Genomic DNA, 23,475 nt, shown 5'->3' with positions numbered 1-23,475 from the left:
GGAGGCTGACGCAGGAGATTTGCTTGAATCCGGGAGGCGAAGGTTGCAGTGAGCCAAGATCGCACCATTGTACTCCAGCCTGGGCGACAAGAGCGAAACTCAGTCTCAAATTAAAAAAAAAAAAAAAAAGGAAGGGAAAGTTAGAACTTTCCATCATGTTAAAATTTTCTATAGAGCAAAATATGTATACTTTTTTTTTTTTTCAGCTTTTCAAAGGATTAAAAAATAATACTTAATTTAAACTTTGGTGAATTCAGCAAACTTTCTTCTTTTTTCTGTTTTTCTCTTTTTTTTAGATGGAGTTATGCTCTTGTCGCCCAGGCTGGAGTTCAGTGGCACCATCTCAGCTCACTGCAACCTCTGCATTCTGGGTTCAAGCGATTTTCCTGCCTCCGCCTCCTAAGTAGCTGGGATTATAGGTGTATGCCACCACGCCTGGCTAATTTTTGTATTTTTAGTAGAGATGCGGTTTCACCATGTTGGCCAGGCTGGTCTTGAACTCCTAACCTCAGGCGATCTTCCTGCCTTGGCCTCCAAAGTGTTGGAATCACAGGCATGAGCCACTACACCCGGCTGAATTCAGCAGATTTTCTAAAATAACTGTTCTACCATATTGAGTCAAACTCTTATACCTAGGTTCTAGGTTTGTCTAATAGAATTTCTGTTTCTTTTTCCCTTTTTCTTTCTTTTTTTTTTTTTTTTGAGACGGAGTCTTGCTCTGTCGCCCAGGCTGGAGTGCAGTGGCGCGATCTCGGCTCACTGCAAGCTCCGCCTCCCGGGTTCACGCCATTCTCCTGCCTCAGCCTCCCGAGTAGCTGGGACTACAGGCGCCCACAACCGCGCCCGGCTAATTTTTTGTATTTTTAGTAGAGACAGGGTTTCACCGTGGTCTCGATCTCCTGACCTTGTGATCCGCCCGCCTCGGCCTCCCAAAGTGCTGGGATTACAGGCGTGAGCCACCGCGCCCGGCTCTTTTTCCCTTTTTCTTAATATAGGCTTTTAGCTCAGATTCTCATATGAACTCACACCCTTTTATACTCCATCCTGTCTTCCCCCACTGCTGTTCATTTTTACCCATGATGCACATCCTCCTCCTTTCATCAGCATTCAGCTTTTTCAGTTTATTTTCACCCAGCACTTTGCACATTTGTGGCATCTTTACTTTTCTTCCTATTCTCTGTGTTATCTATAAAGTTATTCTCAAAATGTAGACCACAAACTGTTTCTGGTCATGATGAGATAAAGGGCTTACATCACTATGTAAGTCAACTATAGCATACAGCATACTGTTTTGTTTAGCTGATTTTTTAAGCAAGATTTTCTTTTTTTCTTTTTTTTTTTTTTTTTGAGATGGAGTCTTGCTCTGTCACCCAGGCTAGAGTGTAGTGGCGTGATCTCAGCTCACTGCAACCTCCACCTCTCGCCTGCCTCAGCCTTCTGAGTAGCTGGGATTACACGCATGCTCCACCACACCCAGCTAATTTTTTTTTTTTTTTTGTACTTTTAATAGAGATGGGATTTTACTATGTTGGCCAGTCTGGTCTCAAACTCCTGACCTCAAGTGATCCGCCCGCCTCAGCCTCCCAAAATGCTGGGATTACAGGCATGAGCCACCGCACCCAGCCTTTAAGGAAGATTTTCTTTTTTTTCTTTCTCTTTTTTCTTTTTTTTTTTTTTTTTAAGATGGAGTCTTGCTGTGTTGCCCAGGTTGGAGTGCAGTGGTGCCATTTGCAACCTCTGCCTCCTGGGTTCAAGGGATTCTCCTGCCCCAGCCTCCCAAGTAACTGGGATTACAGGTTCCTGCCACCACGCCCAGCTAATTTTTGTGTTTTTAATAGAGTTGGGGTTTCATCATGTTGGCCAGGATGGTCTCAAACTCCTGACCTCAGGCAATCCGCCTCCCTTGGCGTCCCAAAGTGCTGGGATTGCAGATGTGAACCACCACACCTGGCCTTAAGCAAGATTTTTACAATGAGAGAGCAGTGTATTGATTCGTATTCTGATGCAAACTCCCTTATCTTGTTAGAGACCAGCACTTCCAGTAAAGTCGTCTATACCATACAAGTTAACATTGTAATTCTGTCAGATATACAGTGTATTGATGGGGAGTAGGGCAGACAATGAATGGCAGGGGTTATGGTGCTAGTGAATATTAAAAGATTTATTCATTGGTTTTGGTCTTTCAACATCTGAATTTCTGTTTTGTATTTCTCGAATTCCTTCCTTTATGATTTTTGGTGGGAAGCTTAACCTGCTTGTTACTATAGCCAGGTGCTTGCTTTGTCAGCCTTCCTTTTACTGTGACACGTGAGCTGCGGACTTGGTCTAGCAAATACACCAGTACAGACAGCATCTTTGGAGCTGGGGACATGGAAAAGGAGGAACTGCATGGACCCTGTCTGTGGTGGTAGTAACAAATGCAGTGGTGTTTTCCCAGGGCCAAGTCTGCTACAGTTTTGAACGTCCTTGGTTGTGTAGCCTATAAATTGGGTTCTCTGAAGATTGTTATCCCCCAGATATCTTTTCATAAATGTATTTTTTACTTGAATTAGCCAAACTAGGTTTTTGTTGCTTCCAGCTAAGAACACTGACTGAAAAAAATACTAACAAAAGAAAACAAAACACCTTATACTGTTACAGTTACTTTAAGCAAGCTGATCACAAGCAAATCTTTTTTTCTCTTAAATTCCACATGAAGTTTTTTTTTTTTTTTTTTTTTTTTTTGAGATGGAGTCTTGCTCTGTCACCCAGGCTGGAGTACAATGGCACGATCTTGGCTCACGGCAACCTCCACCTCCTGGGTTCAAGCGATTCTCCTGCTTCAGCCTCCCGAGTAGCTGGGATTACAGGCATGCGCCGCCACGCCCGGCTAATTTTGTATTTTTAGTAGAGATGGGGTTTCTCCATGTTGGTCAGGCTGCACATGAAGTTTTAAAAATGTTTTAGGCTTGCTCTGTGAGACATGTAGACAGTACAAATTCTAAATAATAATGATTTCATTTTAGTATTTGCATTTTAAATTTTCAGTGTGTTTTATGGACCATGTGCTGCTATGTATGCCTGAAGAAGTACTTGAAATGCAAATTTGGGGAGACTTTGCCATATAAATGCTTGGCTGGATTAAGCGCCTAATTAGGATGGTTTTTCATCAAGTTGGAGTAAGCATGCAATCGGTGAGTGCTCAAAATTCATTTTTTAAATCCCGACATTTAGATATTTTAAGAATTTTTTCTGAGAAAATGAAATAAATCTATATATGACCAACATCTTGAATTCAATATGTTTATGTACTGTTTAATTTGCTTTCTATTTAAATCATAGAAGTGAATCTTTTCTCAGTATCCAAAGTAAGGAAGTAACTTTCTGGGTTACATTGAAAACTTACCAGTATTCATGTGACCATTAAGAGCAATATATTTGTTATTAGTGAGGAAAAGGCTTAAATAAGCAGAAAAATCATTGCATAAAATATGCTTGGCTAACACTTGACAGCACTCTTAATGTTGTAGAATTATTAACATTGAATATTAACATGCTGTTATAATGTGTTTAAACAACACGGTTATTTAAAAGTAAGTCATGCCTCTTAAAAATAACAACTATTGATAAGAAGGAAAAAGTTACTATAATGATTATTCTATGCTAGAGATGTTAGTTTTCATCTTGACATTTTTTTATAAGTATTTTCTACTAATATATAGTTTGTTTAGACCTATAAATTATTAGAGCAAGTATTGTGCCAAGCACATTTTGTAGAATATTTTGTTTTACATTTTCAGATTCGTTTTTTTCATGGCTATGACATAGAGTTAAATTTTATTTATTGAAGATATAGGCAGGTTACATAATTTGAATATGGGTATACTTTTTTTTTTTGACAAGGAGTCTTGCTGTATTGCCCAGGCTGGGGTACAGTGGAACAGTCTCAGCTCACTGCAACCTCTGCCTCCCAGATTCAAACGATTCTCCTGCCTCAGCTCCCTGAGTAGCTGGGATTATAGGCTCACACCACCACGGCCAGCAAATTTTTATATTTTTAGTAGAGACGGAGTTATACCATTTTGGCCAGGCTGGTCTTGAATTCTTGACTGCCCACCCTGGCCTCCCAGAGTGCTGGGATTATAGGCGTGAACCACTGTGCCTGGCAGAATATGGGTATACTTTTTAGTGCACTTTTACTTTTTTGTTTTTGTGCCCGAACTTTGAATCTCCCCAACTTCCAAGATTACATCTGTTTTCTTCAGAGATTAAACAGTAGAAACCAAATAAAATTATCTTTGTTTGTAGCTGCATAATTTTGAGATTATTAGCTTGAGGATAAGCAATAGGAAAATGACTTGTAAATTTATTGGTATTTTCATCTATTTCAGATATACGTTCCTATGTTTTAAATTTCACTTAGTGGCCAGGTTCAGTGCTTCTTTGGGAGACGGAGGCAGGAGGATGGCTGGAGCCTAGGAATTCGAGACCATCCTGGGCAATATCGTGAGACCCTGTCTCTACAAAAAATTTTAAAAATTTAGCTGGGCATGGTGGCACATACCTCTAGTCCCAGCTATTCGGGAGGCTGAGGTGGGAGGATTGCTTGAGCCTGAGAGGCAGAGGTTGCAGTGAGCTGAGATTGTGCCACTGTACTCCAGCCTGAGCAATAGAGCAAGACCCTATCTTTAAAAAAAACAAACAAAAAAACTTCACTTAGCTCAGTTTTATCATCGTGTGGATTGACATTTTAGTAATGACAGCAAAAGTTTCTTTTTCTCTTGCTTGCACAAGGAAGGGAAGTTTTTGTTATTTATGATTTCCAAAAACCAAAGCTTTATAATTTCTATTTACTGTAATTTTAGTAAGAAGTATAGTTTAATGTTAAGATTGTGGGTCCTGGATTTAAACACACTTGAATCTGAAATTTGTCTCTGTCAGTTATTGCCTTCTTCTGCAAAGTAGCTGTAAGAATTGCTACTGCTGAGTTACCTGTGGATTAAATGACAGTGTATGTAAAGCATCTAGCACAGTGGCTTGTACAGTGTAGGTACATTCAATAATAGTTTCTTACATTTTTGCTGTTACCAGCCTCCCACCCCAAGACAGGTCAATATGAGTAGTGCTAATTGAGGCCAAAGGATAGAATTCTGTTCAGGCACAGATAGCACGCTTTATTTAGCTTATTCACTTTAAGCTGGAAAATGGGTGCCTTTCATCAAAGAATGGACCAGCTAAAGGAGGATTAACGTGCTCAAAATACTGTAATTACAACTGAGAGTCCTTCCTACTAATAGCAGATTAGCAAGATCTATTTTTAACTTATTGAAGCTAGCATATAATCATCAACTTTAATCAGCTGAAAATTCATATAAAAACAAATTTTCTTCTAACGTAAAGCAATGTGATCTTTTGGGGTTAACTAATTTCCAATATTTTTTAGCTTGTTGCCTAAGAATAAAAATACAAAGGAATCTTTCAAGATTTTATATTTGGGCACCAGAAAATAAAAGAAGCTTTCTTAGCTCTACCTTTCAGTGATTAACATGTGTTTTCCCATTGATCTGATATGTACAGGCATATCTTAGAGATACTATGAGTTTCATTTCAGATCACCACAATAAAGTGATAGTGAAATACAATGAATCACTTTTTTTTTCTTTCAAACAGTCTCACTCTGTTGCCCAGGCTGGAGAACAGTGGCACAGTCTTGGCTCATTGCAACCTTCGCCTTCTGGGTTCAAGTGATTCTCCTGCCTCAGCCTCCCGAGTAGCTGAGATTACAGGTGTGCGCCATCACACCAGGCTAATTTTTAAATATTTTTAGTAGAGACAGAATTTCACTATGTTGGCACCTGATGCTTCTTCATCTTGCACTTTTATGTTATGGAGATGACTTTTTTCCTTATGCCTCATTAACCAACTTCTGCTAGCTTCAACTTTTCTTTTGTAGCTTCCTTGCTTCTCTCAGCCATCACAGAATTGAAGAGAATTAGAACCTTGCTCTGGATTAGGCTTTGGCTTAAGGGAATAGTGACTGGTTTGATGTTTATTTTCTCTATATCAGAAATAAGGCCTTCTTACTTTCTTATCATTCATGTGTTCACTGTAGCAGCACTTTAAATTTCCTTTAATAACTTTTCCTTTGCATTCACAGCTTGGCTAACTATTTGGTCCAGAGACCTAGTTTTCAGCCTGTCTGTACTTTCAACTTGCCTTCTTCACTAGGCTTAATACTTTCTAACTTTTGATTTAAAGTGAGAGACATGCAATGCTTCTTTTTACTTGAACACTTGGAGATCATTGTAAGGTTAAACTGGCCTAATTCCAGTGTTATTTTGTCTCAGAATAGGGAGGTCTGAGATTGCGGAATAGCTGGTGGGTGGAACAGTCAAAACACACATAACATTTATCGATTAAATTTGCCATCTTACGTGTGCTCAGTTCATGGCACCCCAAAACAATTAAAGTAGTAACAAATAACATCAAAGATCACTAATCATAGATTACCATAATAGATATAGTAAGAATGCGTAAGTCAGGGCCTGGCATATAAGGGGGCTGGGGGTCAAGGGGAGGTGGAGCATTAGGACAATGCATGCGTTGTCCTGATGCATGTGGGGCTTAAAACGTGGATGACAGGTTGATGGGTGCAGCAAACCACCATGGCACATGTATACCTATTTAACAAACCTGAACGTTCTGCACATGTATCCCAGAACTTAAAGTATTAAAAAAAAAAAAAAAAGGCCAGGCGCCGTGGCTCACGCCTGTAATCCCAACACTTTGAGAGGCCGAGGCAGGCGGATCACAAGGTCAGGGGTTTGAGACCAGCCTGGCCAATATAGTGAAACCCCGTCTCTACTAAAAATACAAAAATTAGCCAGGCGTGGTGGTGGGTGCCTGTTGTCTCAGCTACTCAGGAGGCTGAGGCAGGAGAATTGCTTGAACCCAGGAGGCGGAGGTTGCAGTGAGCTGAGGTGGTGCCACTGCACTCCAGCCTGGGCAACAGAGCAAGACTCCTGTCTCAAAAAATATATAAAATAAAATAGTAATGCATAAGTTTGAAATATTGTGTGAATCTGCAAAACATGACACAGATATGAAGTAAGCACATACTGTTGGAGAAATGGCGCCAGTAGACTTGGCTTGACACAAGGTTGCCACAAACCTTAAATTTGTTAAAAGAACAATATCTCTGAATTGCAGGAAAGTGAAATGCATGCCCAGCTAATTTTGTATCTTTGGTAAGGATGGGGTTTCACCATGTTGGCCAGGCTGGTCTCGAATGCCTGACCTCAGGTGATCCGTGCACCTTGGCCTCCCAAAGTTCTGGGATTACAGGCGTGAGCCACTGCGTCAGTCCTTTTAAATGAATTTGATACTGTGCTTGAAAGCATTCCAAGAATGAAAACTGCCTTCATCCTTTATTTTATCTCTTTTTTTTTTTTTTAGAAAAAAAGGCTAGCATAGTGGTTCATGCCTGTAATCCCAGCACTTTGGGAGGCTATGGTGGGAGGATCACTGGAGTCCGGGAGTTTGAGGCCAGCCTGAGCAATACAATGAGATGCCATCTCTACAAAAATTACAGAAATTATCCGGGCATGATGGTGTGTGCCTGTAGTCCCAGCTACTTGGTAGGCTGAGGTGGGAGGATCACTTGACCGTGGGAGGCGGAGGTTGCAGTCAACTGAGATCATGCCACTGCACTCCAGCGTAGGCTACAAGTGAGACCCTACTTCCAAAAAATAAAAAATAAAAAGAAGAAATTACAAGCTTTTAGATCAGATTTTGTTTTGTTTCATTTTTCCCGTTAGAACAGCCAGTGGTGATTGCCTCATTGTCTTTGACTCTGCACACTAATATTACTGTAATAGCCATCCCTGCTTGGCTTACTGTGTCAGTGCTTACTGTGGCCAGTGCTTTTACATAAATTGCCTATATTCAATAGAACAGTGCACATTACAGATGAGAAACCTGACGTTCAGAGTGTTTAACTGCCTTCACCAAAGTTACCTAAGTAGTAGAACTATAATATGAACCCAATTCTGATTCCAAAATCCTTTCTCTTTTCAGTGTACTTTGCTACCCTTAGAAGGGAAAGATGACTGTTAATGTTTATTTAAAACATTATATATGGCCTGGTACAGTGACTCATACCTGTAATTCCAGCACTTTGGGAGGCTGAGGCGGGCGGATCACCTAAGGTTAGGAGTTTGAGACCAGCCTGGCCAACATAGTGAAACCCTGTCTTTACTAAAAATACAAAAATTAATTGGGCATGGTAGCGCATGCCCATAGTCCCAGCTACTTGTGAGGCTGAGGCAGAAGAATCTGGCTTGAACTTGGGAGGCAGAGGTTGTAGTGAGCTGAGATGACGCCATTGCACTCCAGCCTGGGCGACAGAGCAAGATTCCTTCTCAAAAACAAAACAAAACAAAAACCATTATAAATACCTTAACTTATTTAATGCTCATAGGCTCATGAAGTAGATAATATCTCCATTTTATAGGTGAGAAAACAGAAGCATAGAGGGGTGAATAATTTGGCCAGCTTTATACAGGCAGTAAATTGGTAGAGGCTAATTTTAAAGCCAGGCCTCTATGCTACAATGGCCTGTTTCTCTTTACTATCTTTTATTTTCCCTCAACATTGTTTGAATTTAAAACCACATACTCACATATCTCCAAACTTTTTATGTACCTAAGCAAAAATGTTTTTAAATTGCAGGAAGTAAGAACAGTGTGACACAAGCTAATGTGATTCTGATTAATTTCAGTATTTTATATTCAAGGAAAAGTTACTATAGCAGGTATTTATAATAATTTGTATTATTGTACTCTGGTTTTCTTTTGGTGCTTTGGAGGAGGAATGTGAGTAAGGAAGAAGAGAACTGAGGGAAGTGTTAATCTTTGGTTAAGGATTTAAAAATTGTTACAGAATTTCATCTTCCCATTTTCACTCATTCCCCCTTCCCAACACACACTTTTGATTTTCCCTTAGCTCCCTGAGAATTAAGAATTTACATTTTGTTGGGTCCTGACTTTTTAAAGATCTGATTAACAGTATAGGTCCATGTGTAATTTTAGGGATACATGAACCTCTGCATTAATGCATTAATATCACATAGTTTGTCTTGAAAAACATATTTTCTTTTTTTTGTTTGTTCTTTGAGATGAAATCTTGCTCTGGTCCAGGCTGGAGTGCAGTGGCGTGTTCTTGGCTCCCTGTAGCCTCTGCCTCCTGGGTTCAAGTGATTCTCCTGCCTCAGCCTCCTGAGTAGCTAGGATTACAGGTGCCCGCCATCACCCCTGGCTAATTTTTGTATTTTTGGTAAAGGCAGGGTTTCACCATGTTGGCCAGGCTGGTCTCGAACTCCTGACCTCAAGTAATCCACCCTCTTCGGCCTCCCAAAGTGCTGGGATTACAGGCGTGAGCCACCACACCCAGCCAGAATTTTCTTAAAGTTAAATTTATAGTTTTTCCTGCTAAAAGTTGCCCTCAAATAATAATGTACATTAAACTAGTCTATAATAAATGAATTACCACATACAGCTTGAGTGCAGTCATCATGGATGAGACAGATGACAGCTTCAGATTCCAGCCTCACACGTCAACACTTTCTACAATAGCATTTCACAATGTTAAAAAAGAACAAACTACTTTCCTGTTGTCATCCTCCTCCTTGCTGTCATCACTTTCAAGCACTGTTGCTAAATGTTATGGACTGTCATTACTAGACACAGACATGCATGTGCGCACACACACACAGATTCACTGTTATTTAAAAGCAGTTTTCATAGATAAAGCATGGTTTTTCTGTTTAGCTATTTCTTTTCTTTTTTTTTTTCTTTTTGAGATGGAGTCTCACTCTTCACCCAGGCTGGAGTGCAGTGGCACAATCTTGCTCACTGCAACCTCTGCCTCCGCCTCCTGGTTCAAGCAATTCTCCTGCCTCAAGCCTCCTGAGTAGCTGAGACTACAGGCGTGTGCCACCACGCCCGGCTAATTTTTGTATTTTAGTAGAGATGGGGTTTCGCCACTTTGGTCAGGCTGATCTCGAACTCCTGACCTCAGATGCTCCACCTGCCTCGGCCCCCCAAAGTGCTGGGATTACAGGCATGAGCCACTGCTCCTGGCCCTGTTTAGCTGTTTTTTTTTTTTTTTTTTTTTTTTTTGAGATGGAGTATTGCTCTGTCCCAGGCTGGAGTGCAGTGGCACAATCTCGGCTCACTGCAACCTCCGCCTCCTGGGTTTAAGCTATTCTCCTCCCTTAGCCTTCTGAGTAGCTGGGATTACAGGCGTGCACCACCACACTCGGCTAATTTTGTATTTTCAGTAGAGATGGGGTTTCACCATGTTACCCAGGCTGGTCTTGAACTTCTGAGCTCATAATCTGCCCGCCTCGGCCTCCCAAAGTACTGGGATTACAGGCGTGAGCCACCGTGCCTGGCCAGCTATTTCTTAATGGCATTGGATTGTCTTATTTTCTAAATGAAATTGGATTATTTTGCCAGGCATGGTGGCTCATGCCTGTAATCCCAGCACTTTAGGAGGCTGAGGTGGGTCAAGAGATTGAGACCATCCTGGCCGACATGGTGAAACCCTGTCTCTACTAAAAATTCAAAAATTAGCGGGGTGGGGTGGCGTGCATCTGTAGTCCCAACTACTGGGGAGGCTGAGGCAGAAGAATTGCTTGAACCCGGGAGGCAGAGGTTGCAGTGAGCTGAGATCATGCCACTGCACTCCTGCCTGGCGACAGAGCAAGATTCCGTCTCAAAAAAAAAAAAAAATTGGATTATCTTATGATTTTATGACCATTTTCTTCTCCCTGCCTTCTCTCTTACATCTAAAGAAATACTAAGGACAGTTTCTCTTTAGAGAAGTCTTTCCTTCTCTAAACTAGCATACTGACAAGACATAGTTCAGCCACAAGTTACGGTAGGAGATGCACTTGGGTCATACAGCCTCCCAATGCACAGATGGTGACTTTTCAGTACCATCTGTTCACTGTTTCTGCACAGCCATTTACAATTTCTCCCCCTCTATGAGGGCTGAATAGAAAAAAATAGAAAAGTAGTCAGACCTAGTTTTAGAGTTCCTGGAAATTAGCTATTCTTTCCCCTCACTTTTTCCTACCATCCGATAAAGGTTATGGCTCTTCATTCTAAATATTTGAGTCATTAGTTTACACAGACCCTTATTTGATATTTATTGGTGCTAAGTACTATGTAATTCACAAGTAACAGAAGAACACATTATGTTAGTCTACTGTGTATGCTTGAAAAAATAATCAAATAAAGCAATCTGTTCTTTCCCTTCCTTTAACTTTGTACAAGATACCTAAATAATCTATTCCTTATAATTAAAAGCTGAATCGGCTGGGCGTGGTGGCTTATGCCTGTAATCCCAGCACTTGGGGAGGCCAAGGCGATTGGATCACCTGAGGTCAGGTGTTCGAGACCAGCCTGGCCAAAGTGGCGAAACCCCGTCTCTACTAAAAATACAAAAATTAGCTGGGCATAGTGACGCCTGCCTGTAATTCTAGCTAGACAGAATTGCTCTAACCCAAGGAGGTGGAAGTTTCAGTGAGCCAAGATCACGCCACTGCACTCCAGCCTGGGTGACAGAGTGAGACTTTGTCTAAAAAAAAAAAAGCTGAATCATTGGCCACTTCTCTTGTTGAAGGCACCTGGTATTTTTCTGATATTAAACAGATGGAAGCATAATAGTTGACTTTTCGCCCTCAACATGTATAGTGAAGAATGCTAAAAGCTGGCAGAAACATTAGTTCCTGACCTTGGCAAATCCTTTCTAAATTTTTCTTTGTGAGCTTTTTGTCCTCTTCATCTCCAGGCAAGACCTTTGCTTGCTGGAGGGGAGAAAGATTCACTGTAGACTGTCTAATTGTCACAACATGATGCACAGATAGCATTCCACTTATACTACCTCATAGGAGAGTTTTGACTTGTGACTAAATAGAAGACTCAAGAAGAGAAATGACTGAATGGTGTACTTACTTTTGCCCTGTGGATTTATTTGTAAAAGATCAGGATCTATTAAAATGTATAAGGTATGGCCGTATGCGGTGGCACATGCCTGTAATCCCAGCACTTTGGGAGGCTGAGGCAGGTGGATCACCTGAGGTCAAGAGTTTGGGACCAGCCTGGCCAACATGGTGAAACCCTGTCTCTACTAAAAATACAAAAAAATTAGCCAGGCATGGTGGCATGCACCTCTAATCCCAGCTACTGTAATCTCAGCTACTTGGGAGGCTGAGGCAGGAGAATCACTTGAACCTGGGGGGCACGGAGGTTGCATTGAGCCGAGATTGCTCCACTTCACTCCAGCCTTGGCGAAAGAGCGAAACTCTGTCTCAAAAATAAATAATAATGATAAGGTAAAGAGTTTGCTTAAATACTGTCTTAGAATTATTTGCCTATGTTTGTTCTTTTTTTGGTGGATAGTCTGATGTTGACATTGTAGAACTGCGAGGCTTCCCATGTTTCTCTAGTCAGAATGTTTTCCTTTCCCTTAGTCCTCACATGTTATTAAGACTACTTGTGTCATAATCCTGTACGATTATTGATGTGAATGATGTTTTCTTCTAAGCTTCAGAGTAACTTTGCTTCTTAATATTCTTTGTATACTATTCATATTTTAATATTGTTATCTTCCTTTCTACTTACCAGTTTTCTAATCTTTGCCATCCTTTTTATTTACATTTCCAAAGCAAGAGCTATCATTTTTGTTGGTTATTGGAGTCAGTATAGGTTATAAGTACTTTTTGGAACTCTTCTAGGTAAGATTCAGTGAAACCTTGGAAAATATCTGATAAAAATTATATGAAAGCTATGGCAGGTGCCGGGGGTATTATATATCCTTCTATGATTTCCACTTTGTTGGTTTTTTTCTCAGGGGGAGAGGGCGGCGGGGGGACATGGTCTCACTCTGTTGCTTAGGCTGGAGTGTAGTGGTGCAATCCTAACTCACTGCAGCCTGGAGCTCCTGGGCTTGAGGGACCTTCCTACTTTAGACTCTCCTTTAGCTAGGACGACAGCATGCATCACCATGCTAATTTTCCAATTTTTTGTAGAGATGGGGGTCTCACAGAAAGACTCCAAGCTGGTCTCAAACTTCTGGCCTCAAATGATCCTCCTGCCTCAGCCTCCCAAAGCACTGACATCACAGATGTGAGCTACTGTGCCCAGCCCTGAACCCCACACTGACTCATACTGTTATCCTTGAGTTAGACTTGATTGCTAAAATTTAAGAAATGAAGTAGTTTCTGTGCTCGTTTTATAAGCTGTATATGCTTTTATCTAAGGGTCTAGTTTCAGTTAGGTTTTGGAGCCTCTACAGTTTACAGTGACCAGTTGTTTGGTTATGCTGTTTATATTGGGGTAATTTCATTCTTTAAAGTAGAATGATCACGGATTGATCTTAGAAAAGGGGTAGTATCCATTTCTCCAGAATTCATACTCAGCTGATTTGGTTTTGTTTAGTCTTTAGCATATAATTATTTTTTGAGTTTCTTGTTTTATTTTATTTTTGAGACAAGATCTCGCTTTGTCACCCAGGCTGGAGTGCAGTGGTGCGATCTTGGCTCACTGCAACCTCTGCCTCCTGGGTTCAAGCAGTTCTCGTGTCTCAGCCTCCCAAGTAGCTGGGATTACAGGTGTGCACCACCATGCCTGGCTCGTTTTTGTATTTTTAGCAGAGACGGGGTTTTGCCATGTTGGCCAGTCTGGTCTTGAACTCCTGGCCTCAGGTGATCCACCCGTTTCGGTGTCCCCAAGTGCTGGGATTACAGGTGGGAGCCACTGCACCCAGCCCTATATATATAATTGAATGTTAAAATTTGATGAATTAAGTATAATAGTCATATAATTCTTACTCTTTTCTTTTACAATTGCTTTTAATAGCATACTACCTTTCTTCACCTCTTCTATCCAGGCTTTCAAGTGTAGCACTCAAAACAGATGGATAGTTTTTCTCTTTAAAGAGAGATCATATATTTGGGGAGAAGTTTCAAGGTACAATTTATAATGATTTAACTAACATTCAACATGTGTGCTTTTTTTTTTGCTTTGAGGGTTCGTTTTTGTCTTTAAGCATAGCATAATGTCCTGTTTTATTATGATTTCATCTGAGAAATTCTGCTCAGATGAAATTTCTTACCTTTCCTCTGTGGAGTAGGCCTCCCAAGAGCAATATGCCTGGATTTCAGCCTTTGCTCACCCTTGGCCAAGCATTCTTGTGCAGCAAACAACATGAAGCACCCTGCATGGTACACATTCAGATTCCGAACTTTGTACTAATTTGGGATTGTTTTGAAAAGTCTATTAGAGCAAAAGTAACATGTATTTAAGAAAAATTATGTATATAAAAATTCTAAAACTAAAAATATAGCAGAAGAGATAAAGTAGTGTTTCTGTTGCAGGATAGTATGAAAACCTGATGAAAATAGAATTTTTACTGTAAGTATAGTATTTAAAAATTACTGGCTAGTTTATATTTTTATATAATACCTTACATTAAACTTTACTGAATTAATAATTTCTAGATAGATAGATAGATAGATAGATATTCTTTATTTTTGGATTGAGAAACAGTAGCTTATTTGCCATAACATTTAGAGCATTCTGATCCTGTAATTAATGTGTTAGTATGTCATACAAATAATTGTCTAATGCCTTTTCTTAACAGTTCTGTACATCTTGTAATTAAGCTTTCGTTTTTTCCTACTTCCTCAGGTACTTTGGTCTAGGAAGCCATATGGTTCGTCTCGAAGTATCGTAAGGAAAATTGGTACTAATTTGTCTCTGATTCAGTGTCCAAGAGTTCAGTTTCAGGTACTATATTTTATGTATTTTAAGTATTTTATTAATATGTACATTAGAAATATAAATAGGCAAGATGGTTTTAAAAGTATTTTGTTTTTGAGACTTTTTACCAATTGTTGCCACTATCAGTACAATAAAAGAGGATTAAAAACCACCATTAAGCCTTTCTAATTTTAGTTTCTCTGTGAAGTGATTGAGATCTTTAAGACATTTATCCCTCTTAAGGATGCATATGTGAAGATATAGGAGCATATAATAAGCTAAGCAGTTGTTAATTCCTAGGTGACTTCAAACATAGGCTTTATATTATTTCAGGTGCTTTATGTACCACCATTATTTTTCTTCTGTAATTATACCTTCCTCTTTGGATAGCCACTCAGTTCCCCTGATTTATTTTTAGATCTCTGTGTATGCCATATAAGTTGCTTTCCCTGTCGTTGGTTTCACGCTCAGCATTAATTATGGGATCCATTGCCTCAGCAATGACAGTGTCAAGACAAAAAGGTGATTCTGGTTCTCTCAGTGAGGTGATAGTCAAACCATGAGTTAGAACTTTTGAAAGTCTTAGTCTTAGAACTTTTGAAGGTCTTAGTACAGTATTCTCTTTTAGCACCAAATCTGGAGCAACTCTGTTCTTTGCTTGGAGATATTGCTATTTTCCTTGATTTGTACTTTTGTTCCTTTCTTTTTTTTTTTTTTTTTTTTTTTGAGATGGAATCTCGCCTGTTGCCAGGCTGGAGTGCAGTGGCAAGATCTCAGCTCACTGCAGTCTCTGCCTCTTAGGTTCAAGCACTTCTCCTGCCTTAGCCTTCCGAGTAGCTGGGACTACAGGTGCACACCACCACACCCAGCTGATTTTTGTGTTTTTAGTAGAGACGGGGTTTCACCACGTTGGCCAGGATGGTCTTTATCTCTTGACCTTGTGATCTCCCCATCTTGGCCTTCCAAAGTGCTGGGATTACAGGCGTGAACCACTGTGCCTGGCCTTGTTTCTTATTGTTATTATAGTATTCGACATTTATCACATAACTTTGTTCTTTTTTTTTTTTAGTAATTCTTTACAACCGTAATGTAACAACATTTCAGTTCAACATTGAATAATATAAAATTCAACAGATATCTCTGCCACTTTTAAATAATAGATTAACATGTGGAGATGTGGAGGATGTATTTAACTCATTCAGAAGTTCAGAAGTGCCCACATGTACCCGTTTGATAACATGTCATGTTCTTAAATCACTCCTCCTGATAAATGGAGGTGAAATTTGTTTCTTTTTCTTTTCTTTTTTTTTTTTTTTTAGAGAGAGTCTTGCCCTGTTGCCCAGGCTGGAGTGCAGTGGCGTGATCTCGGTTCACTGCAACCTCTGCCTCCCAGGTTCAAGCGATTCTCCTGCCTCAGTCTCCTGGAAAATCGATTTCTAAATAAGTGGTAGAAATGAGCATTTATTCAGGTTGACCTGTGTGGTAGAAATTAGCATTTATTCAGGTTGACTGACAAGATTGTTCATTGCTGTGTTTTATAATCCTGCTCACAGATTGACTGGCTAAACCTTTGTGCATCAATCTAGAAATGGATAGACTGGAGCTGGGCGCATGGCTCACTCCTGTAATCCCAGCACTTTGGGAGGCTGAGGCAGTTAGGAGTTCAAGACCAGCCTGACCAACATGATGAAACCCCGTCTTTACTACAAGTACAAAAATTAGCCAGGTGTTGTGGCACACACTTGAAATCCCAGCTACTCAGGAGGCTGAGGCAGGAGAATCACTTGAACCCGGGAGGCGGAGGTTGCAGTGAGCCGAGATCATGCCAGTCCACTCCAGCCTGGGTGACAGAGTGAGACTCCGTCTCAAAAAGAAAATAGAAAGAAATTGACAGATTGGAACTTTCCAAGAAGTAATTTTTTATTTCAGTCTAGGCTTTAAAAAAAAAAACAAACAAACTCATGAAGTCAAACATGCAGAGCCTTATTTATATATTTATTTATTTAATTGAGAGGGAGTCTCGCTTTTGTCGTCCAGGCTGAAGTACAGTGATGTGATCTTGGCTCACTGCAACCTCTGCCTCCTGGGTTCAAGCCATTCTCCTGCCTCAGCCTCCTGAGTAGCTGCGATTACAGGTGCCTGCCACCACGCCCAGCTAATTTTTGTACTTTTAGGGGAAATGGCGTTCACCATGTTGGCCAGGCTGGTCTCAAACTCCTGACCTCAGGTGATCTGCCCATCTCTGCCTCCCTAAGTGCTGAGATTACAGGTGTGAGCCACCACGCCTGGCTGCCTTTTTCCTTTTTAATAATCAAAATGAAGAAATCTGTGGTAGTAAGTCTCTCAAGTACTTTCCAAGAATTCAGTTCATTTAGACATGAACTGCTGCTTATTTGCCAGTTTCCTTCAAATAGCTATTATGTTAACTAAGGTTTATAAACTTTTTTCTGATTGTTCAATTCCATCAGTTTCTTTCTAGTTAACTATCTTACCTCCCTCCTAGTTCCAGGAAAACTTACTTCAGCGTTTGCGTTCGTATAGCTAGAGACATGGAGATATCTAACGTTTTCTGATTGCAACTCCCAAGTCTGCCTTGACAGTCAATGGGCTGAAGTACTAGAGTCACGTACATGTACTTGGGAGAATTCTCTTTCTGGATGTTATCAGTCTATTAAAAGGATATGAGCAGAAAAAGAGGATTCTATTTAACTCATTTGAATTGCATTTGAAAAGAAATGGATTAACATAAGGAGAAGAGTAAGGTAAAAGAAATATTGATGACCTACTTGAGAATGTAGTAGAGACGGAAGCCATTTGCTTATAGTGAGATTTTTATTTCCAGGTATTCTGAATCTTTTTTTTTTTTTTTTTTGAGACAGAGTTTCGCTCTTGTTGCCCAGGCTGGAGGGCAATGGCGTGATCTTGGCTCACTGCAACCTCTGCCTCCCGGGTTCAAGCAGTTCTCCTGCCTCACCCTCCCAAATAGCCGGGATTACAGGCATGTGCCACCATGCCCAGCTAATTTTGTGTTTTTAGTAGAGATGGGGTTTCTCCATGTTAGCCAGGCTGGTCTTGAACTCCCGACCACAGGTGATCATCTGTCTCGGCCTCCCAAAATGCTGGGATTACAGGCGTGAGCCACCGTGCCCGGCCCATACTGAGTCTTTTTAAATTCAACATCGGTGTTAAAGTATTCTGTCTGGTGGCCGGGCACAGTGGCTCACACTTACAATCCCAGCACTTTGGGAGGCCGAGGTGGGTGGATCACCTGAGGTCGGGAGTTTGAGACCAGTCTGGCCAACGTGGAGAAACCCTGTATCTACTGAAAATACAAAATTAGCTGGGCGTGGTGGCGCATTCCTGTAATCCCAGCTACTCGGGAGGCTGGGGCAGGAGAATCACTTGAACCTGGGAGGTGGAAGTTGCTGTGAGCTGAGATCGCACCAATGTGCTCCAGCCTGGGCAGTAAGAGTGAAACTCTGTCTCAGAAAAAGAAAAATAAAAAGTATTTTGTCTGCTACTTAGTTAAATGTTTTACATATGCTATCATCCTTCTGTATCTCCATTGCTTCTTTATCAGAAATATAAAAGATGTAGTCTTCAAAATGTATAGAGGATGCAGTTTTGAGTAATAATATTGCAAATGCATTTTCCCCCCTATTTTTATAGCTCAATTTAGGGACTAATTGACGTGGAATATATCCAGGCTATCTGGGAGTCCAGTGTGGGTAAATATTATTATTGAAAGTCTGAGACTGGGAGTCTACTGTGGGGCACAGGGCAAGTGGACATCATTATACTGAGACCATATCCAAGTTGAAGTGGATTAAACTGAGAACAGGACAGTTATGGGGTCAATTCAGAAAGTGAAGTTGGTTAGTCAAAACCAGTCTTCCCATTGTCTTCGGTGATTTCACTGTCTTTTGGAGAACCCATCTGAAATGCAGCCTCCTTTTTCTTTGCTTCCTCTACTTCTGTTGACTTTCACTTTCATTCCTTTCCTAGTATTTGCATCACTGGCAACAGCTCAACCCTGTCAGCCTTGAAACCGTTTCACCTTTGAAATTTTAGACCTCAGTATATTCCTTCTAGATCACAGCATCTCCTCCCTGTGCTAGCTAACCCATGTATCTTTGGTCAAGAAAGACTCTTATGTAAATGATAGGCAGTACAGGCACATTCCTTTGTGTTTTGAGCATTAGATGAGATTATCCATGTGAAGTCCTGGGTATAATGACTCATACATAGTGATTGCAGAGTAAAAGTACTACTGCTAGTAGTGGTTTTGTTATTATCGTTATTGCCCTTTTATAGTTACAGAGCAAATTATCTTACTTGGTTTTCTAATTTAACTCCTTTGGGAGGGGGGCAAGGGATAAAAGACAGCATATATGGTGCAGGGTATACTGCTTGCGTGATGGGTGCACCTGGATCTCACAAATCACCACTGAAGAACTTACATAACCAAATGCCACCTGTACCCCAATAACTTATAGAAAAGTAAAATAATAATAAATAATTTAACTCCTTTGTTTTACAGATTGGATTTCTGTATATTTTATAGGGTCACAAATCAGAACACATACCAGCACATTTAGTCACACCTTCATCCAATTAATGGGCACAGTGACTATTGTGCTGGCAATAAAATGAGGTGACATATGTAAAAAGCCCTATAAAAGACACCCAATACATGTTTCTTTGCTGTGTTATTGAAGAACAGCCTATAACCTCATAGGATTTATTACTTCTCCTGTACTTCAGTTAGCTCTAGGAATTAATTGGCTAATTTATACTCAAAACAGATCTCTAGACTCTTCACATTTACTTTGGTTGAAGAGAGCTAACTTCCCCTGGCCCTTTTCTACTTTTCACATGTGTGCATTTCAGCACACCTACACACTTGTGGCCGTAAGTGTTTTGTGTTTTTGGATATCATTTTCCTTGTGGAGGTAGGAACTAGATTAAGACACACTAGGAGAACAGACCCTTCTTTGTCTCCTAGTTCTATTCTAGATTCATGACATCTAAAGAAAATTCAGTTCATGGAGGGGCTTGCAAAAGCAGTAAACTCTGGGGGATAAGGAGGAGTGGGATGCAGAGGTTTTAATTTGCAGTGTTTTTTTTTTTTTTTTTTTTTTTTTTTGAGACAGAGTCTTGCTCTGTCACCCAGGCTGGAGTGCAGTGGCTCGATCTCAGCTCACTGCAACCTCTGCCTCCTGAGTTCAAGCGATTCTTTGTCTCACTCTCCCGAGTAGCTGGGATTACAGGCGCGCACCACCACACCTGGCTAATTTATTTATTTTGGATTTATTTTTTTGAGATGGAGTTTCGATCTTGTTGCCCAGACTGGAGTGTAATGGCGTAGTCTCAGCTCACAGCAACCCTCACCTCCCGGGTTCAAGCGATTCTCCTGCCGTAGCCTCCCAAGTAGCTGGGATTACAGGCATGCGCCACCACACCCAGCTAATTTTGTATGTTTAGTAGAGATTCACCAGATTCTCCAGGCTGGTCTTGAACTCCTGACCTCAGGTGATCCACCCGCCTCCGCATCCCAAAGTGCTGGGATTACAGGCATGAGCCACCATGCCCATCCTGTAGTGGTTCTTAACACTGGACACATATAAATCGTCAGGAGAGTTAAAAAAACAAAACAAAACAAAACAAAAAAAAACCCATGCTCAGGCCTCATCCTCCAATGTGGCTCTATATGCTTCCCTACCTCTGTACTAAAATTCTTAGGGAGCTTTTAAAGAAATCCAGGTCCTGTTTAGTAGCTTACTAAATCTGAATTTCATGTATTTGTTTTTTAAAACCTCTTCAGGATCCTATGCAGCTAAAGTTGAGGACCTTAGACATAGTTTTGTTTTAGTGTTTTGCTACAGAAAGTTTGTGTTTACCAACACATTTAAACAGTGACATATTATCTTTTGGCAATTGTAAGTATTCACTAAAGCACTTTTGGGGTACATTTTAACGTATTTTAAGTTGTATGAATTAAAGAGACACATGGAATGTAAGTGTAGTATATTGGGGTATTACTACATTAAAAAAAAAAAACCTTAAGGCAAAATACCCCCAAATATGTGATTCTGAGTACTACCAAGTGAAGTACTTCAGAATAACCTGGGTTGGGGACTTGGCTGTGTGGTTATAGTAGTTTGAATACCAATACTATTGGGTAATTTCACCTTTTTCTCTCTGGTAAACCTAACCCAAGCTATTTTCTTGGACTGCAAGCAGTGGTTTTTGGAATTGGTGGAAAAGGACTGTTCAGTAACCAAAAGAGTAATGAATGAGATTCCTACTAAAGCTCATACACGGTGATTAAATCTGGAAGTAAAATGGCCATTTGTTATGGCACATCTTTATATAGCAAGTAAACTTGAAATTCATACTTTATGCTAGGTGTTGGTATTGAATGGTGAATGAAACAGACATGTATGTCTGCCCTTATTGGTTATGTGATTCAGTGGGAGAGATATTTAAAAAGTCAATATGCTAATAAAGATATAATTATCATTTGTAATAAATGTCATATAGTATGAAGTAGTATAGCATGGGGGAGAATATCAGGAGTTCTCAGGGAAGGCCTCTCTAAAGGAATGACAAGGATTACAAAGAGCCTGCTCTACAGGGTTGAGGAGACAAGTAGAGGTTGAGGGAGTCATTGTGTGCAGAGAGAATAGCATGTGCAGAGATCCAAAGGCCAGATATAAATTGTTTGAGGAACCAAGAGAAGGTTCCAGTCAGTCAGGAGCTATTAAAGTGGGAGACTTAGTAGTATGGTATAGTGATCTTTGAACATCTGAGCTGTCTGAAGATGCATACCTGGATTAATATGTAAAATAACTGTTAAATTTAACCACGTGTTTCAATAACTACTAGATAATTTGGAATATGCTAGCATGTGATGTCATACTGTATATGATGTTCATTTTTTGTTATTTTTAGCTATAATTTTATAGTCAGCCGTTAAAGATTACTGAATTCAGCTACCAATAGTATGTTTCATAAATCTGGCATTGTGGGGCCCAGCGCAGTGGCTCACACCTATAATCCCAGCACTTTGGGAGGCCGAGGTGGGCGGATCACCTGAGGTTAGGAGTTCAAGACCAGCTTGGCCAACGTGGTGAAACCCCATCTCTACTAAAAATAGAAAAATTAGCCAGGCATGATAGCTAGTGCCTATAATCCCAGCTACTCAGGAAGCTGAGGCAGGAGAATCACTTTAACCTGGGAGGCAGAGGTTGCAGTGAGCCGAGATCACGCTACTGCACTCCAGCCTGGGCGAAAGAATGAGACTCCATCTCAAAAAAAAAAAAAAAAAAAAAAAAGGCATTGTGAAATAGTAGTTTTGAGACTAACTGAATATGGCACGGTGGCTCATACCTATAATCTCAGCACTTTGGGAGCCCAAGGTGGGCTGATCACCTGAGGTCAGAATTTGACACCAGCTTGGCTAATGTGGTGAAACCCTGTCTCTACTAAAAATATAAAAATTAGCCAGGCGTGGTGGCAAGTTCCTGTCATCCCAGCTACTTAGGAGGCTGAGGTAGGGAGAATTGCTTGAACCCAGGAACTGGAGGTTGTAGTGAGTCAAGATCACACCACTGCACTCCAGCCTGGGCAACAGAGCAAGACTCTGTCTCAAAAAAAAAAAAAAAAAGTAACCAACAAATGTTTGTGGCCATTTTATTCATCTCAGGCAGTTGATCTCTTAAAGACTTGTATTTCCACAAGGATACTGCTGCTTACCCTTAAAGATTATTTTCAGAAATACACACATTTTCCTCCCTCTGGTGGCTTTGTTCTCTTGCCTTCTACTATTCTAAGTGTGTTATATATGGAAACTTTTAATAAATGTTCACTTAAAATAGTGACCATGCAAGAGATACATTTACAACATGGTAACTATAGTTAACAGCAATGTGTTGTTTATTGAAAATCACCGAGAGAGTAGATTTTAAGTGTTTTCACCAGAAAAAATAAGTACGTGACGTAATCCAATTCAATTGAACCACTGCACATATTTCAAACATAATAAATATATACAACTTTGTCATTTTAAAGAATACATTTTTAAAAAGTAATCACATTCAGAAATAGTAGTGACTGAGTCTGGGCTAGAATATTGAATTTAGTGTTCCGTCTTTCAGACTAGTGTTCTTTTCACAGGCATATCACCTGGCAAGTTGATGGTGTCACTGTATGTCACTATACTGTATTAAAATACAGAAATTCTGCTAGGCGCAGTGGCTCACGCCTCTAATCCCAGCACTTTGGGAGGCCGAGGCAGGCGGATCACGAGGTCAGGAGATCGAGACCATCCTGGCTAACACGGTGAAACCCCGTCTCTACTAAAATTACAAAAAATTAGCCGGGCGTGGTGGTGGGCACCTGTAGTCCCAGCTGCTTGGGAGGCTGAGACAGGAGAATGGCGTGAACGCGGGAGGCGGAGCTTACAGTGAGCCAAGATTGCGCCACTGCACTCCAGCCTGGGCGACAGACTGAGACTCCGTCTCAAAAAAAATAAAAAAGAAAAACCAAAACCAGAATTTCAGAGGTTTTTTTTGTTTGTTTTTTAAGATGAAATCTCACTCTGTCACCCAGGCTGGAGTGCAGTGGTGTGATCTCGGCTCACTGCAACCTCAGCCTCCTGGGTTCA

General features: G+C 40.5%; 2 protein-coding genes across 6 annotated transcripts in view; both read left to right on the top strand.

The window, feature by feature from the left end:
• VXN (vexin) overlaps positions 1–23,475 on the top strand; it is a 965,102-nt gene that overhangs the window by 83,680 nt on the left and 857,947 nt on the right. The window lies entirely within an intron of this gene.
• The window catches only part of MTFR1 (mitochondrial fission regulator 1), an 88,045-nt gene that overhangs the window by 21,758 nt on the left and 42,812 nt on the right, over positions 1–23,475 (top strand). For all 5 annotated transcript variants that reach the window (XM_050802073.1, XM_050802075.1, XM_050802071.1 and 2 more), the window contains exons 2-3: positions 3,028–3,173; positions 14,736–14,834. In XM_050802073.1, coding sequence (XP_050658030.1) covers positions 3,108–3,173; positions 14,736–14,834 — 165 coding nt within the window. In that variant the 5' untranslated portion in view covers positions 3,028–3,107. The remainder of the gene's footprint in view (positions 1–3,027; positions 3,174–14,735; positions 14,835–23,475) is intronic.

Source organism: Macaca thibetana, chromosome 8 (assembly GCF_024542745.1).
Source record: "Macaca thibetana thibetana isolate TM-01 chromosome 8, ASM2454274v1, whole genome shotgun sequence".
Classification (NCBI taxonomy): Eukaryota; Metazoa; Chordata; class Mammalia; order Primates; family Cercopithecidae; genus Macaca; species Macaca thibetana.
Note: the sequence above shows the minus strand (reverse complement) of the source record. Positions and strands in the feature narration are given on the sequence as shown.